At 40.9% G+C, this 16,704-nt stretch overlaps 1 protein-coding gene across 8 annotated transcripts in view; it reads left to right on the top strand.

Moving 5' to 3' along the window:
• Positions 1–8,858: 8,858 nt before the first annotated feature.
• THUMPD1 (THUMP domain containing 1) overlaps positions 8,859–16,704 on the top strand; it is a 39,577-nt gene continuing 31,731 nt past the window's right edge. For 7 of the 8 annotated variants that reach the window (XR_009497684.1, XM_059897973.1, XM_059897976.1 and 4 more), the window contains exons 1-4: positions 8,859–9,164; positions 10,817–10,991; positions 11,981–12,229; positions 12,666–13,006. Coding sequence is in view for 7 of the 8 variants with exons in the window: in XM_059897973.1 (XP_059753956.1) it covers positions 8,934–9,164; positions 10,817–10,991; positions 11,981–12,229; positions 12,666–13,006 (996 nt within the window). In the remaining variant the exon portion in view is untranslated. Of the gene's footprint in view, positions 9,165–10,816; positions 10,992–11,980; positions 12,230–12,665; positions 16,573–16,704 lie in introns of those variants that run through there. The other variant, XM_059897970.1, reaches the window with a different exon arrangement.

The following is a 16,704-nucleotide window of genomic DNA, read 5'->3' as shown; positions in this document are numbered from 1 at the left end:
CCTAGAATCAACTTGACTGGAGCAAAGATTTTGATAATGAACATGTCAAAATAGCCCTTAAGCTGCCTACCCATAAAGTTCCCAAGAGAAGGGGAAAGGGAAAAAGGGCAAGGTGACATAACTGATATGTGATTAGACCCCATCTTTCCATTTTTATTCTTCCCAATATACCCTGCCCCTACATATACAAACGCAGAGGGAAAATGGCAGGCCTTCTCTGAGCCCCACTGAGGTTTTCCATCACTTGCAGAGAGCTGGGTGTGTGTGTGTGTTTTGTGGAATTGGCATAATTAAGTCAAAAGTGGAAAAAAGTTACCTGGAACACTCTCTCACTCGCTCCTGATTTCCTGTCGCACCAGCCAAGGTTGACTAAATCTTTCTCAACATGTAAAATAGTCTGAAGTTATGAATATTTCCCCCAAATAATTCAAGCAACAATAACAAAAAAACCCTTCAAAAATAAAAATATTTTCATAAATGGTTCTACAGGAAAAAGAGCAAAGTTTATAGTACTGTCTCAACCATTTTGTAATCTACTTCCAGATAGAAGTCTACTTCATATACATTTTGTAAGGAGGGAGTAAAAGGCATGATGTGGTGTTTTGGCAAGAAAACAGAGGCCTGGCCACCAGGCCAGGATTTCTTTATGAATCTACTGAAAAAACTACAGAACTGGGCTTTCTACTCAGGTCAGACTTCAAAACCCATGTTCTCTTCATTTTGTTATGAGGCCTGTTCTTTCAATTTATCAGAAGGACAGTGTTATAATCACTATGGACAATAAGACTCTAACAAAAATAGTAAAGACATTCTGAACAAACTTTAGATTCCCAGTATATTAGTTAAAGTGTGCTAGGCTATGCTGCAGAAACAAACCCAAAACTCAGAAGCTTAAGTCTAATGCAGAAGTTCCTGGTTAATGTGCTTTCCCGGGCAGCTCCCCTCCACAAAGTAGCCATAATCCTTATATTCACAGGTTTCACTCTCCCCTAGGCCTCCTAAGAGCCCTGAATTTGATCCTCTAAAATCAGCAAGTTGGCAAGCAGGAGAATGAGAGCCAGAGCAAGGGAACATCAGAGAGAAGAGTGCATTTGTGGAGGATCTCATAAGAATTTAGGCCTAGAGGCATGCATCACTTCCACCCACATTTCCCCACCCTTACTTACAGGGGGCTGAGAAATTAGTCTTGCTGTAGACCCAAGGAGGAAAGAGAAATACTTTGTGAATATCCACATCAAGTAAATGGCACTTTATTTTAACTTGTAAAAAGAATACATGCATGTGGCCAAAAACAAAGTAAAAAATACAGAATGATATAAAATAAAAAATAAAGTAGTCACTGAATTTGTTGCAAAACAGGGTGTGTGTGTGTAGGGGGTGGGAGGGAGATATACATATATATATGTGTGTAAATCTCTGTGTATATATATCTATATAAAAATAAGTTACATATATATGTAACTATTTATATGTAGGTTTTCAAATGAGTCTTAACTCAAAACTTTATTTTCCCCCCAATTTCTGTTTTCTCCCTTGGTACTCAATATCCCTTTTCCATCACTTAATCATTTCTTGGAGGGGGGCTTGAGCTCAAGATGGCAGAATAGAAGGTCATGGGCTCACCCCTTCTTACCGAAACACCAAAATCACAACTAACTGCTGAACAACCATCAACAGAAAAACGCTGGAACCTACCAAAAAAGATACCCTACAGCCAAAGACAAGGAAGAAGGCACAACAAGATAGTAGGAGGGGTGCAGTCACGATAAAATCAAATCCCATACCCACCAGGTGGGAGACCCATGGACTGGAGAGCAATTGTACCACAGAGGCCCTCCCACAGGAGTGAAAGTCCTGAGCCCCACGTCAGACTTCCCAGCCTGGGGGTCTGGTAACAGGAGGAGGACCCCCAGAGAATCTGGCTTTGAAAGCCAGTGGGGCTTGATCACAGGAAATACACAGGACTGGGGGAAACAGAGACTCCGCTCCTGGAGGGCACACACAAGGTCCTGTGTGCACCAGAACCCAGGAGAAAAATAGGAGTGACCTCAATAGAGACTGGGCCAGACCTACCTGCTAGTATTAGAGGGTCTTCTGCGGAGGAAGGGGGTGGCTGTGGCTCATGGCGGGGACAAAGACACTGGCAGCGGTAGTTCTGGGGAGTACATATTGGTGTGAGCCCTCTCAGAGGCTGCCATTAGCCCCCCCCCAAACAGCCTGTAGGCTCCAGTGCTGGGTTGCTGCAGGCCAAACAACCAACAGGGTGGGAACACAGCCCCACCCATCAGCAGACAGCTGGCTTAAAGTTTTCCTGAGCACAGCCCTGCCCACCAGAGGGACAAGACCCAGCAACACCCACCAGTGGAGTCCCTCCCATCAGGAAGCCGGCACAGGCCTCTTAGACAGCCTCATCCACCAGAGGGCAGACAGCAGAAGCAAGAAGAACTACAATCCTGCAGCCTGTGGAGCGCAAACCACAATCACAGAAAGTTAGACAAAATGAGACGGCAGAGGAATATGTCCCAGATGAAGGAACAAGATAAAACCCCCGAAGAACAATTAAGTGAAGTGGAGATAGGCAACCTGCTAGAAGAAGAATTCAGAATAATGATAGTGAAGATGATCCAAGACCTTGGAAAAAGAATGGAGGCAAGGATCAAGAAGATGCAAGCAATGTTTAACAAAGACGTAGAAGAACTAAAGAACAAACAAACAGAGATGAACAATACAATAACTGAAATGAAAAATTCACTAGAAGGAATCAATAGCGGAGTGACTGAGGCAGAAGAACGGCTAAGTGAACTGGAAGACAGAATTGTGGAAATCACTGCTACAGAACAGAATAAAGAAAAAAAGAATGAAAAGAAATGAAGACAGTTTAAGAGCCCTCTGGGACAACATTAAATGCATCAACATTCGCATTATAGGGGTCCCAGAAGGAGGAGAGAGAGAAAGGACCTGAAAAAACATTTGAAGAGATAATAGCTGAAAACTTCCCTAACATGGGAAAGGAAACAGTCACCCAAGTCCAGGAAGCACAGAGAGGCCCAGGCAGGATAAACCCAAGGAGGAACATGCCAAGACACATAGTAATCAAACTGACAAAAATGAAAGACTTCTTGGGATGGTCCTACAACTTTCCAATCATTTTCAGTTATTAAAAGTTTGTCCACTCAAAATTTAAATCTCAGACTCCATGTACATTGTACCTGCTCCCCTCTCCCCAGCATAGACTTGCTCTGTGCTTCTGGGGACCTGCAGTGGACAGGAGGGCTGGCCACTCTTTCTGCTGCTCCTCCCACTATCGTGCCTGGAACAGAGACAAATGGTCTTTTCTATCTCCCAGACACATTTTCCCCCCTCCCAATTCTAAACACTAGATCCTCTGTTTTGGAGGGTAAGGAAAAAAGATTAGGGTAAGAGGAGTTACCATGACAGTGTGACTTTAATCCTCTGTCTGTTGGGTCTACTTGTTTAAGCTCAGGTACTTTCTGGGAGTCTACTTGACACAGATATGCACACATCTTTAGACCACCCTATCTTGGGTGGCAGTCCTCTTCTCTGTTGTCCCTCCCCATTCTCTCACTCTCTGTACCCTGCCATCTACCTCTACTTCCCATTCTGACTCATTTTCTCACTTAGCCAGGAGGAAGGGGACATCAACCTAGAATATGATGCCAGTCTCTTCTTCTTCCAGGCACCTTTAACCTTTATGAGGGATTCCGTTGATGCCCCTCTCTGCAAAGGGGGTGAAAACACTCTTAAGAGCATTGACTAAAGTGGAAATAAGAAGCAGGAAAGGGGGTGAAAGCACTCTCTCCTCTCCTGTCCCCAGGCTTCTGATGTAAACTGAGAAGCAGAGTGGTATGGGGATAGCAGGGCTAATTGAGCCAACTTTTTCCAAACTTAGAGAGACATGCCTTAGTCTTTGTTGACAGTTCTTTTTATACTGGAAAGGGCAGAGACAGTGCCTCTTAATTCTTAGCTTTGAGTTTTAGTTGAGAAATGTGGAGAACAACAGAACTCTTACTAAGCATCATTTATATATATATATATATATATATATATATATATATATATATATATATGATATATACATATATGTATACATATACATATATATAGGATTAAGACACATACACATATACATATGTATGTATGTATGGGTACATATATGCACATATATATTTCCTTTTAAAACATGAATTGGTTCATACTACACATACCTCACTTTGATTTTTTTCCCCAGTTTCCAATGTATCTTGTAAATCTTTCCATATTAACACACTTAGATATAATAAGGTATCTCTCGGATCCTGGGAATCAGTAAATGGTGACTGGAGATACTTCAAAGCCAACTGACCAACACAAAAAGCGTGGGCCTTAAACTCAATTCTGGTTTGATAAAATTACTCTCATCAAACCTTCCAATTAGCAACAGCTATAACAAAACAGCAGCAGCTAACATTTATTGAATATTTTTGTCTGAGACTGGCATGAATTATTCAATACTCACAATGACCTATAAGGTATATATTATAGCTATTCCCATTTTACAGATGAGGAACACGAAGTTCAGAGCAGTTAACTTTCCCAAGGTCATAAGGCTAGCAAAGTAGTGGAGTTAGTATTTAAACCCAAGACTGTTTGACTTTCAAAGTGTGTTCCCAATCAGTTTGTCTCTCTGTTCATCTGTACACTGAATGCTGTATTCTAATTGACTTCCCTTCAATTTTTTAAAAAAAATTATTCATTTATTTATTTATTTGGCTGTGCTGGTTCTTAGTTGTGGCATGTGGGATCTTCATTGTGGCATGCAGGATCTTTAGTTGCAGCACGTGAGATCTTTAGTTGCAGCATGCGGGATCTAACTGCCTGACCAGGGATTGAACCCAGGCCCCCTGCATTGGGAGCATGGAGTCAACTGCTGGACCACCAAGGAAGTTCCAACTTCCCTCCAATTTTTAATTTAAATACAAATTATTCAAACTGAGTACTCATGTAGATCATTCTTATTTGGCCTCATCTGTGCTAAAAGATCCTCTATACCTGAGTTACCCTGGGCTCTTAAATATTGGGTTGGCCAAAAAGTTCATTCAGGTTTTTCCATAACATTTTACTTTGGCCAACCCAATACATACTATACCTACTCTGAATTTATACTTCTTGCATTAGTGTATTATTCAAGACTAGTGTTATGCATTGGTGGAATGTGCAGTTCATAGTATGATTTGAATTGCAAATAGAAACATTTCTAAGTTATAACACTGCCTGAGATTCTACCATTAGGGATTCATTCTTAGGAGCATTGATTAAAGTGGAAGTAAGGGGCTTCCCTGGTGGTGCAGTGGTTAAGAATCTGCCTGCCAATGCAGGGGACACGGGTTCAAGCCCTGGTCCGGGAAGATCCCACATGCCGCAGAGCAACTAAGCCCGTGCACCACAACTACTGAGGCTGCACTCTAGAACCTGTGAGCCACAACTACTGAGCCCACGTGCCACAACTACTGAGCCTGTGCTCCACAACAGGAGAGGCCACCACAATGAGAAGCACCACCTACCACAGCCAGGAGTAGCCCCCACTCGCTGCAACTAGAGAGAGCCCACGCATAGCAACGAAGACCCAATGCAGCCAAAAATAAAAATAAATTAAATAATAAAGTAGAAGTAAGAAGCAGGAGGGGGATCTAGAAATACTCAAAGAAGTAGAACTAAATAATAAAACAACTAAATTTAAACGTAGATTATTCAACAAAATCTCAAATGAATAGGGAGAAAGTACTCATGAAACGTCAGGAAAAGTTTTAAGAAGATTCATACATGTATAGGGTATAAAACTGGAGAAGAAAATCGGAGAAAAAAAGATTCATTCACTTTTGCCTTCAAGAACCTAGGTCCACAAAATGCAAAATTTGCCTTAGAGAAGCATACCTGTCAAAATTGAGACTCCAGAAATGGTGGGATGAAGCAAACTGGGGGAGGCCAGGATCAGGAGTTATGAACACCCAGTAGGGCTGAGTGAAGGGGCACATAGGAGCAAAGAGCCAGGCCAAATGTGGTTCTCCAGGGATAGACCCAAGTTCACATGCATTCAAATTTAGGTTCCAGCTTGTGGGATGAGGCTGTTGGACATCTTTCTTAAGTAGCTTGCGGGTGTGAAAGTGCAAGTGTGACACAAGCGCTGTCAGCCAAGGAGACAAATCCAGTGAAACACCTGGGGTGTCATTCAATCAAATATTGGCAGGAGCCAATTGGCAGAGGTAAGGGCATGCAGGTGTTATGTATTTTATCTTATTTTACTTTGCACTATTTTATTTTTTGATTTATTTCCCTTCTAGCTTCTTTCCTAAAAGGATTAAATTTAACTTTCAATAAGTTACACATACAAAAGAACCACTGAAATAAGAGATTAAGAGATAAATAATGAATTTAGGAGACTGGATTGGGGAATGGATACTAGTGCCAAAAAAAAAAAATCTAGGCTTCGGTGAGCCACAACTGTTTTCAAGTCCACATTGGTTGAACAGTAACTATGAGCTTAGCACTTGTCATGCCTGACCTTAATGAATTTTCCCAGTAACCCATGATGTGGGTATTATCATTTCCATTAAATTTTTTTTCCATTAAAGTCAATGAAGAAACTTGACTTAGGTAACTTGCTCGGACTCCCACAGCCTGGACATGGCAGAACTGGGATTTGAACTTGATTCGACTTTAGAATTTGGGCTCTTAAATCTTACATGATACCAACTCTGAAGGTGGCAGGTGTTGAGCAATCAAGTCAGGAGGATACTGGGGTTCAGCATCAGAACATCTATTATCTGAAGATGCTGGGTATCAAGAGAATAAGGCAGGAAACCCTGGAGGGATAGCGAGGTCAGAACATGAAGGGTATCTAAGAGTGTTGTGTTCAGGGCCAGAACGGATTCTGTACTGAACATACAAGTATAAGTTAAATGGTAGTAACTTTGAAGGTTAGGAAGAGAAAGCAAAAGGAAATTTAGAATGTCTTACACCAACCCCTCACTTGTTGGACTGTAAGCCCTCCTGAATATGTGAAGCAAATAGGTTAGTTAGAATAAAAGGCAAATTCCTCAGAGCACCATTATACACTCCACAAGATGTCAAGTGCCACTTTCTATAATGTCAACATTTCTTCTTTATAAAACACAAATACAGAAGCCACAAGAGGGGTTTACAAGCCACATCATAGAGCCCTTAGTGCCCAGTGATAGATATTAGTCCACTGACCATGATTGGTGCCCTAAGGAGGTGAAAGTTCACATAAGCAGAAACTGTGTACAATTGTGTTTCCAGCATTGCCAAGGAAATCTCTCTCTAAATGATATAATGATGTCATAGTCATGAAGAAAAAAACGAAAAAGAATAAAGAAAAATCAAGAATAAACACAGGCTGAGTTATTTAGAGCTGGATTAAGGGCCTAGTTCAGAAGAAAGTGGAAGTGTCATGTGAAGTTGCCACGGGATGAGGGGGAAATTTATATAATTCTGATATCTAGACTGGGGGTTGGAAGTTTGCATATTTTTCTCACCTAATAGGGTTTCTCCCAACATAGCAAACGTGAAATACAACAGAGTTTGGTTTTCAAGTTTGCCTCCTGATTTGCCTCCATACCTCCAGCATGTAGGACTCAAATATGCTTAGGGGTCAAACTATATATCTTAACTTTTATCTGTATGCTAACTTCTAAGATCATAACGACAGAGGGTAGTGTATGGGCAACTGAAATTCACCTAGTGAAAGAGAGGTTCTGGGGGAGACCAATGCCCTTTTCCAGCTTCTCTGACATGGTTTAATGGGATCAGGACTGGGGCGTACTTTCCCTTTCAACAGCGTGAGTCTTAACCCTTTTTGTTTATTGAACATTTTTTGGGTGGAATTCAATTCAAAAACATTTTCGAGCACCTACTATGGGCCAGGCACTATGCTAGGCACTGAGGATGAAAAGAAAAAAGTTTTCCAGTCAGCTTTCTCTATGCCTTCTGACACCGCAGCAACACCAGTGTAATAAGACTGCCTTTCACAAGCAACTCAGGACCTCCAGAAATATATGCTATGCAATCTCCACAGATGACACTCTGAAAAGTAAAGGCGGAAGCAAAGATGAAAGAAAAAATGAGATGGTGATAAGATTTTTGGAAATAGTGGTAAATCTGGGGTTAGAATCAAAGATTATTGACTCTCAGTTCAGTGCCCCTTTTGCAGATTACCTCCTCCAGGATTTGTAGTAACTGAAATCTGGCAACAACTTTGTACCTGAGGAGTAGTTGGGGGTGAGTGTGGGGAGCACTTACTCCTCCTGAACACATTCTTCAAGAGTGGCATCTTTTCAACGATTTTTAAAAGATAATATATTAACATGATAGTTGCTGAGACTAGGGATAAAACCCCAGAGAAAGCAGTGTGACAAACCACCATTCTTGGTTGTAAGTCACATTAGAAACATATTCCTGCAAATTTAGGCTGAAAAGTTGGGAAGCTGACAGAATTATAGGGTAGGCTGGAGGAACAGGTGCCAAGGATGGTTGCAGAATCCAGGAAGCTTGAACTGGCATTAACGTTCTGGAAAGTGCCACTACCGCCACTTTTGGAATGGCTGCAAAGCCGCTGATACTGGACGCGCAAAGCCACCTCCACCTGCGGCAGGCCACTTCTCCAGGGAAACACCTTCTTCCGGGGTTGAGGTGAAAGCGAGTGCCTATCAATCCTGGCGAGGGGCGGGCCTCACGCCACCTCTAGGCAGCCTGCCGCCCACCGGCTTTAGGACCCGGCGGAGCCGGGAATGAGGCTTGGAGGAGGGACTAGGGGAGGTCATCGCGCACACCTGACGTAATCAGCCCGCGCCAGCAGAGGTGAGGGCGCGAAGGTCTTCGAGAAGCACGTTTCTCGCTTGCCTCAGCTCTCACCTACCATGGCCTCTCCCGTCCAGCAGTCTCCTCAGCCTAGCGGCGGGAAGCGCAAAGGCAAGGCTCAGTACGTGCAGGCCAAACGGGCTCGACGCTGTGATGGCGGCGGGCCCCGGCAGCTGGAGCCCGGGCTACAGGGCATTCTCATCACCTGTAACATGAACGAGCGCAAGTGCGTGGAGGAGGCCTACAGCCTGCTCAACGAATACGGCGACGACATGTATGGTCCAGAAAAGGTACCGGCCCCGGGGAGGGCGGGCCAGCAGGCCTTTGTGGGAGGAGGGAAGGGTGGCAGGCCGGCTACCTGTATACGCATGCGCGAGGTTGGCCGCTTGAGTGGCGGTGAGGGGGCGTGTCCTCGCCTCCGTGTCCTCCCCGCCCTCCCCGCCCCTCCGCAAGGTCTCGGCTCCCGACCCCTACCTGGTCTTGTGTTTCAATGCTTGCACTTTGGGCTTTTTTTCCCCATCATTAATCACGGTTGCTCCCATGTATAGATTGCTTCCTGCGGTTCAGGTGTTGTTTCTGAAGCTCTTTCAGAAACATTTACTTCTCATCGTAGTTTTGTGAAGTATTGCTCACCAGGACACTGAGGTTGAAGTAGGTTAGGTACTAGCTGGTCCAAGTTCACAAGGGCACACTTCATTCGTCGTTAAGGTTTTTGCCATATCTTACCACCATTTGAACATTATGGCTGTAGTAATGTGTTTGTCCTAAGCAATAGCATCTCTAAAATAGTGTTTTTAGTACTTACTAGTGCTAGTTACTTCTCAAATGCATATAAAAATACATTTCAAAAAGTAAGAACTTTTTGAAACAATACTGTATAAAGTCTCATTGTCCCATTTTGGAAATAATTATATTATTGGCTTAGGATTTGGACCAATACACACATGCACACCCCAAGGAATTAAACGGAGGAGCATAGTACAGAGGGCATTTAAATTCAGGTACTGTCATTTACTAGCTCAGGGGATGGGCATGTTATTAATTCTGCTGAGCTAGATAAAAAAGAGAATAATGGGCTTCCCTGGTGGCGCAGTGGTTGAGAATCTGCCTGCTAATGCAGGGGACACGGGTTCGAGCCCTGGTCTGGGAAGATCCCATATGCCGCGGAGCAACTAGGCCGGTGAGCCACAATTACTGAGCCTGCGCGTCTGGAGCCTGTGCTCCACAACAAGAGAGGCCGCGATAGTGAGAGGCCCGCGCACCGCGATGAAGAGTGGCCCCCGCTTGCCACAACTAGACAAAGCCCTTGCACAGAAACGGAGACCCAACACAGCCAAAAATAAATAAATTAATTAATTAAAAAAAAAAAGAGAATAATGATAGAACTTCAGAAGGTTGGCTAAAAAAATTGCATATATACATAAAATAACATCCTGGTATACAATAAAATCTCCATAAATGTGTAAAATTACCATTAGTGCCTGATTGGCAATCCCGTTAGTGGAGCAGAGTGGGCAACAAGTGCATGTCTTGTCTACACCGACAGCTTGAGCAAGTTCTTGAACTATTTCAGTAGAACAGGAGTAAGGATTTTTAACTTCGTAACTATTTGGTTCAATCTCATGAAAGGAGAGTGTCATATCAGGTGCAATCATATCTATTGATAGGATTAAGGTCCACCCTGAAATGATTCATCTGATGAGCACATTTCCCTCTGCCCCAGACTGTCAAGATGCTTTAGAAAACATTTTCAAATGATATGTACCACAGTCTGAGAGAACTCCCTTCTTCCTCCACATTTTGGAGGGAATGGTGTCTGAATAAGAAGCTTTATTGTCAATATTGAATCATCTGCCACTGGGGGTTTCAACATGAGTAGTTAATTAAGAGCTTTTAACATAAGCTGTTGTGGCATTTCTGCTCATTAGTTTTATGCAAACAGTTTGCAGACAAGGATCAGCAACCATCTGGAAGTGAGGGAGAAGATGATGATGTGGAGGCCGCCTTGAAGAAAGAAGTTGGTGACATTAAGGCATCTACAGAGATGAGGCTGAGAAGATTCCAGTCAGTGGAGAGTGGAGCAAATAATGTAGTCTTCATCAGGACACTTGGGATAGGTGTGTCTGACTAATACATTTTAAGATTTATTGATCCTGTAATATCTGGACACCTGTTCTCCAAGAACACTGCCTAGAAAATGGCTTCATGGGCATGGCTCAGTTAATCATTTGATTGCATCCTCTCTACACTGTGTTAGCACTAGGCATATGGAGAGGTAGAATGGGGTGGTGGACATAGGGCTTAGGAGTGGAAACCTGGCTTTGCCACTTTATCTGTATGTAACTTTAGGCAAAAGAAGAATACACGGTTCTGTCTAAAAGGAGCAGCTGCTACTCAACCCCAGGCAGTTTGGAATGGCTCCAGCCATTTGGGAATGTAGTCTTAGGAGAGCCAGAGCTTCTGATTTTTCAAAAGAAGTTGGAAATCTGGAGAAGTTTCTAGGTTTTTAAATGTAGCTAACTACTTTAAAAATATTGAAAACACTGAGCAGCCCAAAACAGACTCGTATATAGTCAGGATGCCTCCTGAGTACTACATTATGATCTTGTGCGTTCATGGCTCTGGGGCTCCTCTGAAGTCTGAAATCTAGACTTCTGTACAAACTTAGCTAATGGATTGATTAAACCTTTTTAAGTGACTTGCAGATTTTTGTTTTGTTTTTGTAAAAAAGCATGTACTATTTAATGTTTATTACTTGGATAGTTGCTGCTGATACAGGAAAACAACAGCATGGTGTTGCCGTCAGATAAATTAGACATCACAAATAAGTTAACTCCAGTGTCTTCAAGAACAATTGTTTTTGATAAAAGCAGAGTTAAAATATGAGATACAGTATTAATACAGAGTAGGCACCAAAGAAATATTAATTGGAAAAAATGGTTGGTTAAACTTGTTTAAAATTCATTATAATGATTTTTTCTACTCTACTGTCAATTTATGTCACTGCCAATGAAAATTCATTTTAGAGAGTTTGAAGAGTTTAAAATGTCTGAGAACTTTTAAACTTACCTGTTTGTTCTGTGCTGATTTTTTCTTTTTATTTTAGAACCTGAGAAATTGGTGCATCATATTCTCCAAGATATATACAAAACCAAGAAGAAGAAGACTCGGGTTATTCTACGAATGTTACCCATCTCAGGCACATGCAAGGCTTTCTTAGAAGACATGAAAAAATATGCAGAAACATTTTTGGAACCCTGGTTTAAAGCTCCAAACAAAGGGACATTTCAGATTGTATATAAATCTCGAAATAACAGTCACATGAATAGAGAAGAAGTTATCAAAGAATTGGCAGGTATGTTTCTCTTAGTGATTTTACATAGGTGTGCCATGGTAAATACTTGTTTATAAGATTTTTTTTTTGAGATTTAAGGCTTACATTTTTGAGTGTAGAACAAGTATATTAAAATGCACTTAAATAATATCAAACCTAACTTTTCAATATGTTGGGTATGAAATTTTTTTGGTAGTTAGATACTAAAGTCTTTTCCAAATCAAGATTGAATTTTCTTTGGGGAAAAAGTTGCTCTTGTTAAATGTCTCAGGATTTTATTTGTATTTATTTATTTAAAGCATTCAGGGAATTTGATGGAAGTCCATGTAGAAGAGTGGACTAGTATATACATATTGTTTTAACAAATTCTAAATAGGAGGAGATGAAAGATTGTTTTTGTATCCGCCAAGCTTAAAGGTATCCTTCTTAGCCTGTTTTCCTGTTATTTTTGTTACAGGAATAGTAGGCAGCCTCAATTCGGAAAATAAAGTAGATCTTACCAATCCACAATACACAGTGGTAGTAGAAATCATTAAAGCTGTCTGTTGCCTGAGTGTTGTGAAAGATTACACATTGTTCAGAAAATACAATCTCCAGGAGGTGGTGAAGAGTGCCAAGGACTCGTCACAGCTTAACCCAAAGCAGGCAGCGCTAACAGGAAATGGGAAAGAAGCTAAATTGGAATCTGGTGACAAATCAAATCAAAATGACCCAGCAGAAGGAAAAAATAACCAGCAGGTGGTACCAGAGGATAGTGAGGAGCTGGGTCAGACAGAACCAATATCTGAGACACATGAGGTGAGTGAGGGGGCCGCTAAACCTGAACTTGCAAGTCAAGTCACAGAAGGATCTGAGACACATGTGGTGAGTGAGGGGGCCGCTAAACCTGAACTTGCAAGTCAAGTCACAGAAGGATCTGAGACACATGTGGTGAGTGAGGGGGCCGCTAAACCTGAACTTGCAAGTCAAGTCACAGAAGGATCTGAGTCACATGAAAATGACCTCTCATAGGAAAAAAAATCGTTTGGTGTTGGAGGTGGATTTCTCAACTGCGGTTCTGTGGGATGTTGCTGGGATTCTATATAAAATTGTTACTAAAAATATTGTTTTTGAGTTTGTGTGCTGCATAATGCTGTACTCACAATAATTGAGCATCCCCGTTAATAGTTTTGTTAGAGATCTTTCAGCCCTATATGGCAGTGTGCATTTGGTTGAGCTAGAAGAGGCTATGGATAAATTGGTGAACGCTACTGCACAGAGCGGAGGGTGGTGGGAGGGTGATGTTGGCCTCTCCCTCTTGATTACCTTCCCCACTCCCCCGCTTCTGCACTGTCAGCTGACTTACGGGAGTGAGCAAGCTCTGTGAAATCGAAACTCAGAGGGAAATTTTCATTCTAAGGAAGGAATTTTTGCATTTTGCAACTCAGCTGTCCCCTGCCACCCTGTTGTAAACATTGCAAAAACATGGGCCATATAGGTTAGAAGTGTATTGTTTTGTGAAGTTTTTGTACTTTTTGTGATTTTCTTGTTTAGTTTTTATGCCCCGCCCGCCTTTTTCTTTGGCCGCTCCGCGACGCATGTGGGATCCTAGTTCGCCAACCAGGGATCGCACCCGCGCTCCCTGCAGTGGAAGCTATGCCCATTTTTATGTTTTCATAACATTTGTTACAACCAAATCTGACGGTGCAGTGCTGCAGTTTTTGGAGGCAAGGTGTGAGATAGAAGTGTTCATTCTAGGAATACAATTAGAGATATTTCTGATGAGGTTAGTTATGAAGAATTAGTCTTCTGAGTTATTACAGTATACTAGTGCAGCAAGGCACGCAAATTCTTTACAATGTAAGCTACTTTACAATGTAAATGGACTTATTATTCAAGCTGTTCCATTCCATATCCTTTGTGAAATGCAACTTACAAACCGAACATTTGCTTCAGCAGTTGTAACTATAAATCATAGCTCCTTGACAAATAAAGATGATTATTTTAATGGCTTTGGAATATCAAGACAGTAAAGCTTTTGTTCAAAAAATCACATTCAGTGAAAAGGTTTAGGAAGCAAATTATGTAGTAGCAGAACTTTTTCCAGGAAAGAAAAATTCACATAGTTGGTAAGAATCTAACAGTACCAACATTAAAATGCTAGGTCAAGGAGCAGTACAAGAAATTAAAAAGATTTTTCTCTCAATGTAATAAATTGACTTATGTCACATGATGCTAAAGAGGTTTTGTTTAAAAGCAGCAGCAGTTGCTGATGAATCAACAGATTTCATGAATATTTGTCATGCTGTAGCATTTGTAAGATTTGTAAATGATGAGGAAATTCAAGGAAACTTTTGCCTGCTAGGAGCCTCCCAAAACAATGGTCAGTATAAATTTAGTAGGTCTTCATATCTGAAAAACAATAGTCTGTCATCTGTACTCCTGGTGCCCCATCAGTGGCTGGCTCCATGACAAGTTTTGCCTCATTTTAATAAAAGAAAATCCTGACGTTGATGTTATAGCACACTGCTTTCTTCACAGAGAAGTGCTGATATTAAAAACTTGGAGATGAAATGAAGAAAGTTTTAAATAATGCTACAAAAATGGTTAACTTAATTAAAGATCCATTTTATGCAAGAATGTTTAAAAAAAAAAAAACTGAAACCTGAACAAAGAGCACATAAATCTCCTGCATACAGAAATCCAGTACTTATCAGAGGAAGAGTTCTCCACAGGATATTTGAGTTGAAAGGTGAATTACCAGTAAATTATAAGTACAATAAAATACTAGGCTAGATTTTGCTAAATGCTTTGAAGACGAAGAATGGCTACAGAAACTAGTCTATTTAGGAGACATTTTTTCATTGCAAGAACAAATGAACAGTTTTCCGCAAGGGCCTGGAGGAAAATGTTTTTTCTTAAAAGTGACAGGAGTCTTAGATTAAAAGAAACTGACTCTTTGGAATAATTACATTGCATAAGGCACTCTTGAAATGTTTCCACAGCCACTTGGATTTGAGAATGAAGAAAGCAACAAGTCTCAGGCCTTATTTAAACTGCTCTTGCAGAACTGCAAAACCAAATTAAATAACATTTCCCCTCCTTTTCCCAACACTGGTGTGTGACTGGGTGAGGAACCCTTTCGCAAAATCTCAGCCTGGGATTTTTTCACTGAGAGAAGAGGAAGAACTCAGAGTCCTCTTCTGACAGTTCTGGATTTCTGTGAAACAAGAGTGTCTTTCAACTTAGTGCTCACACTCATATACATTGAAGATCCCCTTAATTTGAAAGTTTTTTCAAGGGTTCCGCCAGGGTAAAACTGAAAAAAGATGGAAGAGACAGACACCAAAGAGGGCTGCAAAATTAAATGTCCGGATTGAGAATACTAAGGGGTCGTGAAATTAGCTTTTGGAGTTGGATTTTATTAAGTTTTAACAAGTTCGGAAGTATTGTAAGTGTTAAGTCTTCCTGCACCAATGGCTATGTTTGTTTATTGGCTAGTGAACATGGAAATATATTTTTATCCTCCTGGCTAGTGGTCCTGCCGGTAAAACGAAGGATTTGGGAGGAGCAAAGAGAATAGAAAGGGCCTTGCTGGTGCAGATGAGGCTGGAACTTCCTTATATATCTTTAGATATTTAGAATGTTAACTCTTAACAAGTTGAAGTTATCTTGAAAGGATGATAGGAGCATTGTAACTATCATTGGGGGAACACGGATGATAGGATTTTGGTGCCTTCATCAGACTTTTTCCAAGACAAAGATAACTTTTATTTTGATAGTACAAGACTCTGGGAATAAAATTGGCTGTATGCTTACAGAATGTACGTACAACCCTCTGGAACTGGGTTCCTTTTATTTTTTGAAAGCTGCTACTCTACAGAAAGATTTTGATTTAGTAGTTTGTTTTTAATCCTCTTTTGTATTTATTTTTACCAGTATTTGGTAAGACCTTAGTGTGACAAAAGCTATTCTTCCCCAAATGTAAGGTAGTACTGTGTTCTGTTGGAATCTGAATTCAGTCATTGAAAGATTTATTTTCAGGTTTACCAACTGTTTATTTTCACTGACATCTGAGCATGTTATTCTATAAATGACGAGATTCCAGGGTGGGAATTGAGTGCTTTTTGTCCTTTTAATTTTTATTTTAAAAAATTATGTCAGTTAAACTCCACTTAAGTGTTGTGGTTTAGTAAAACTTGTTTCGCTCTGTGGAGGAAAGAGTGTTAAATTTGATATTTTAAAACATGTTTCCCTTTAGTTAAACATGGTTTCTAAATGTTATTTTTACTTGTATTTTGCTTTTGGTATGGCCAGATATTCAGCTTGTTTTTAATAGTTTCTGATGTTTTCAGAAAAATCAAAATAAATTTGTTCCCTAAAGACTGGTGTTCTCTATCTCTCCTTTCTCTTTCTGCCTCTTAGTAAATCTCTTGCTTTATTGTCATAAAGTAGATATATCATAAAAGATGTTTTTATGTCAAATTATGTATCAAAAGTCATGTACATTGTTCAAA

Source organism: Balaenoptera ricei, chromosome 15, assembly GCF_028023285.1.
Source record: "Balaenoptera ricei isolate mBalRic1 chromosome 15, mBalRic1.hap2, whole genome shotgun sequence".
In the NCBI taxonomy this organism is placed as follows: Eukaryota; Metazoa; Chordata; class Mammalia; order Artiodactyla; family Balaenopteridae; genus Balaenoptera; species Balaenoptera ricei.
Note: the sequence above shows the minus strand (reverse complement) of the source record. Positions and strands in the feature narration are given on the sequence as shown.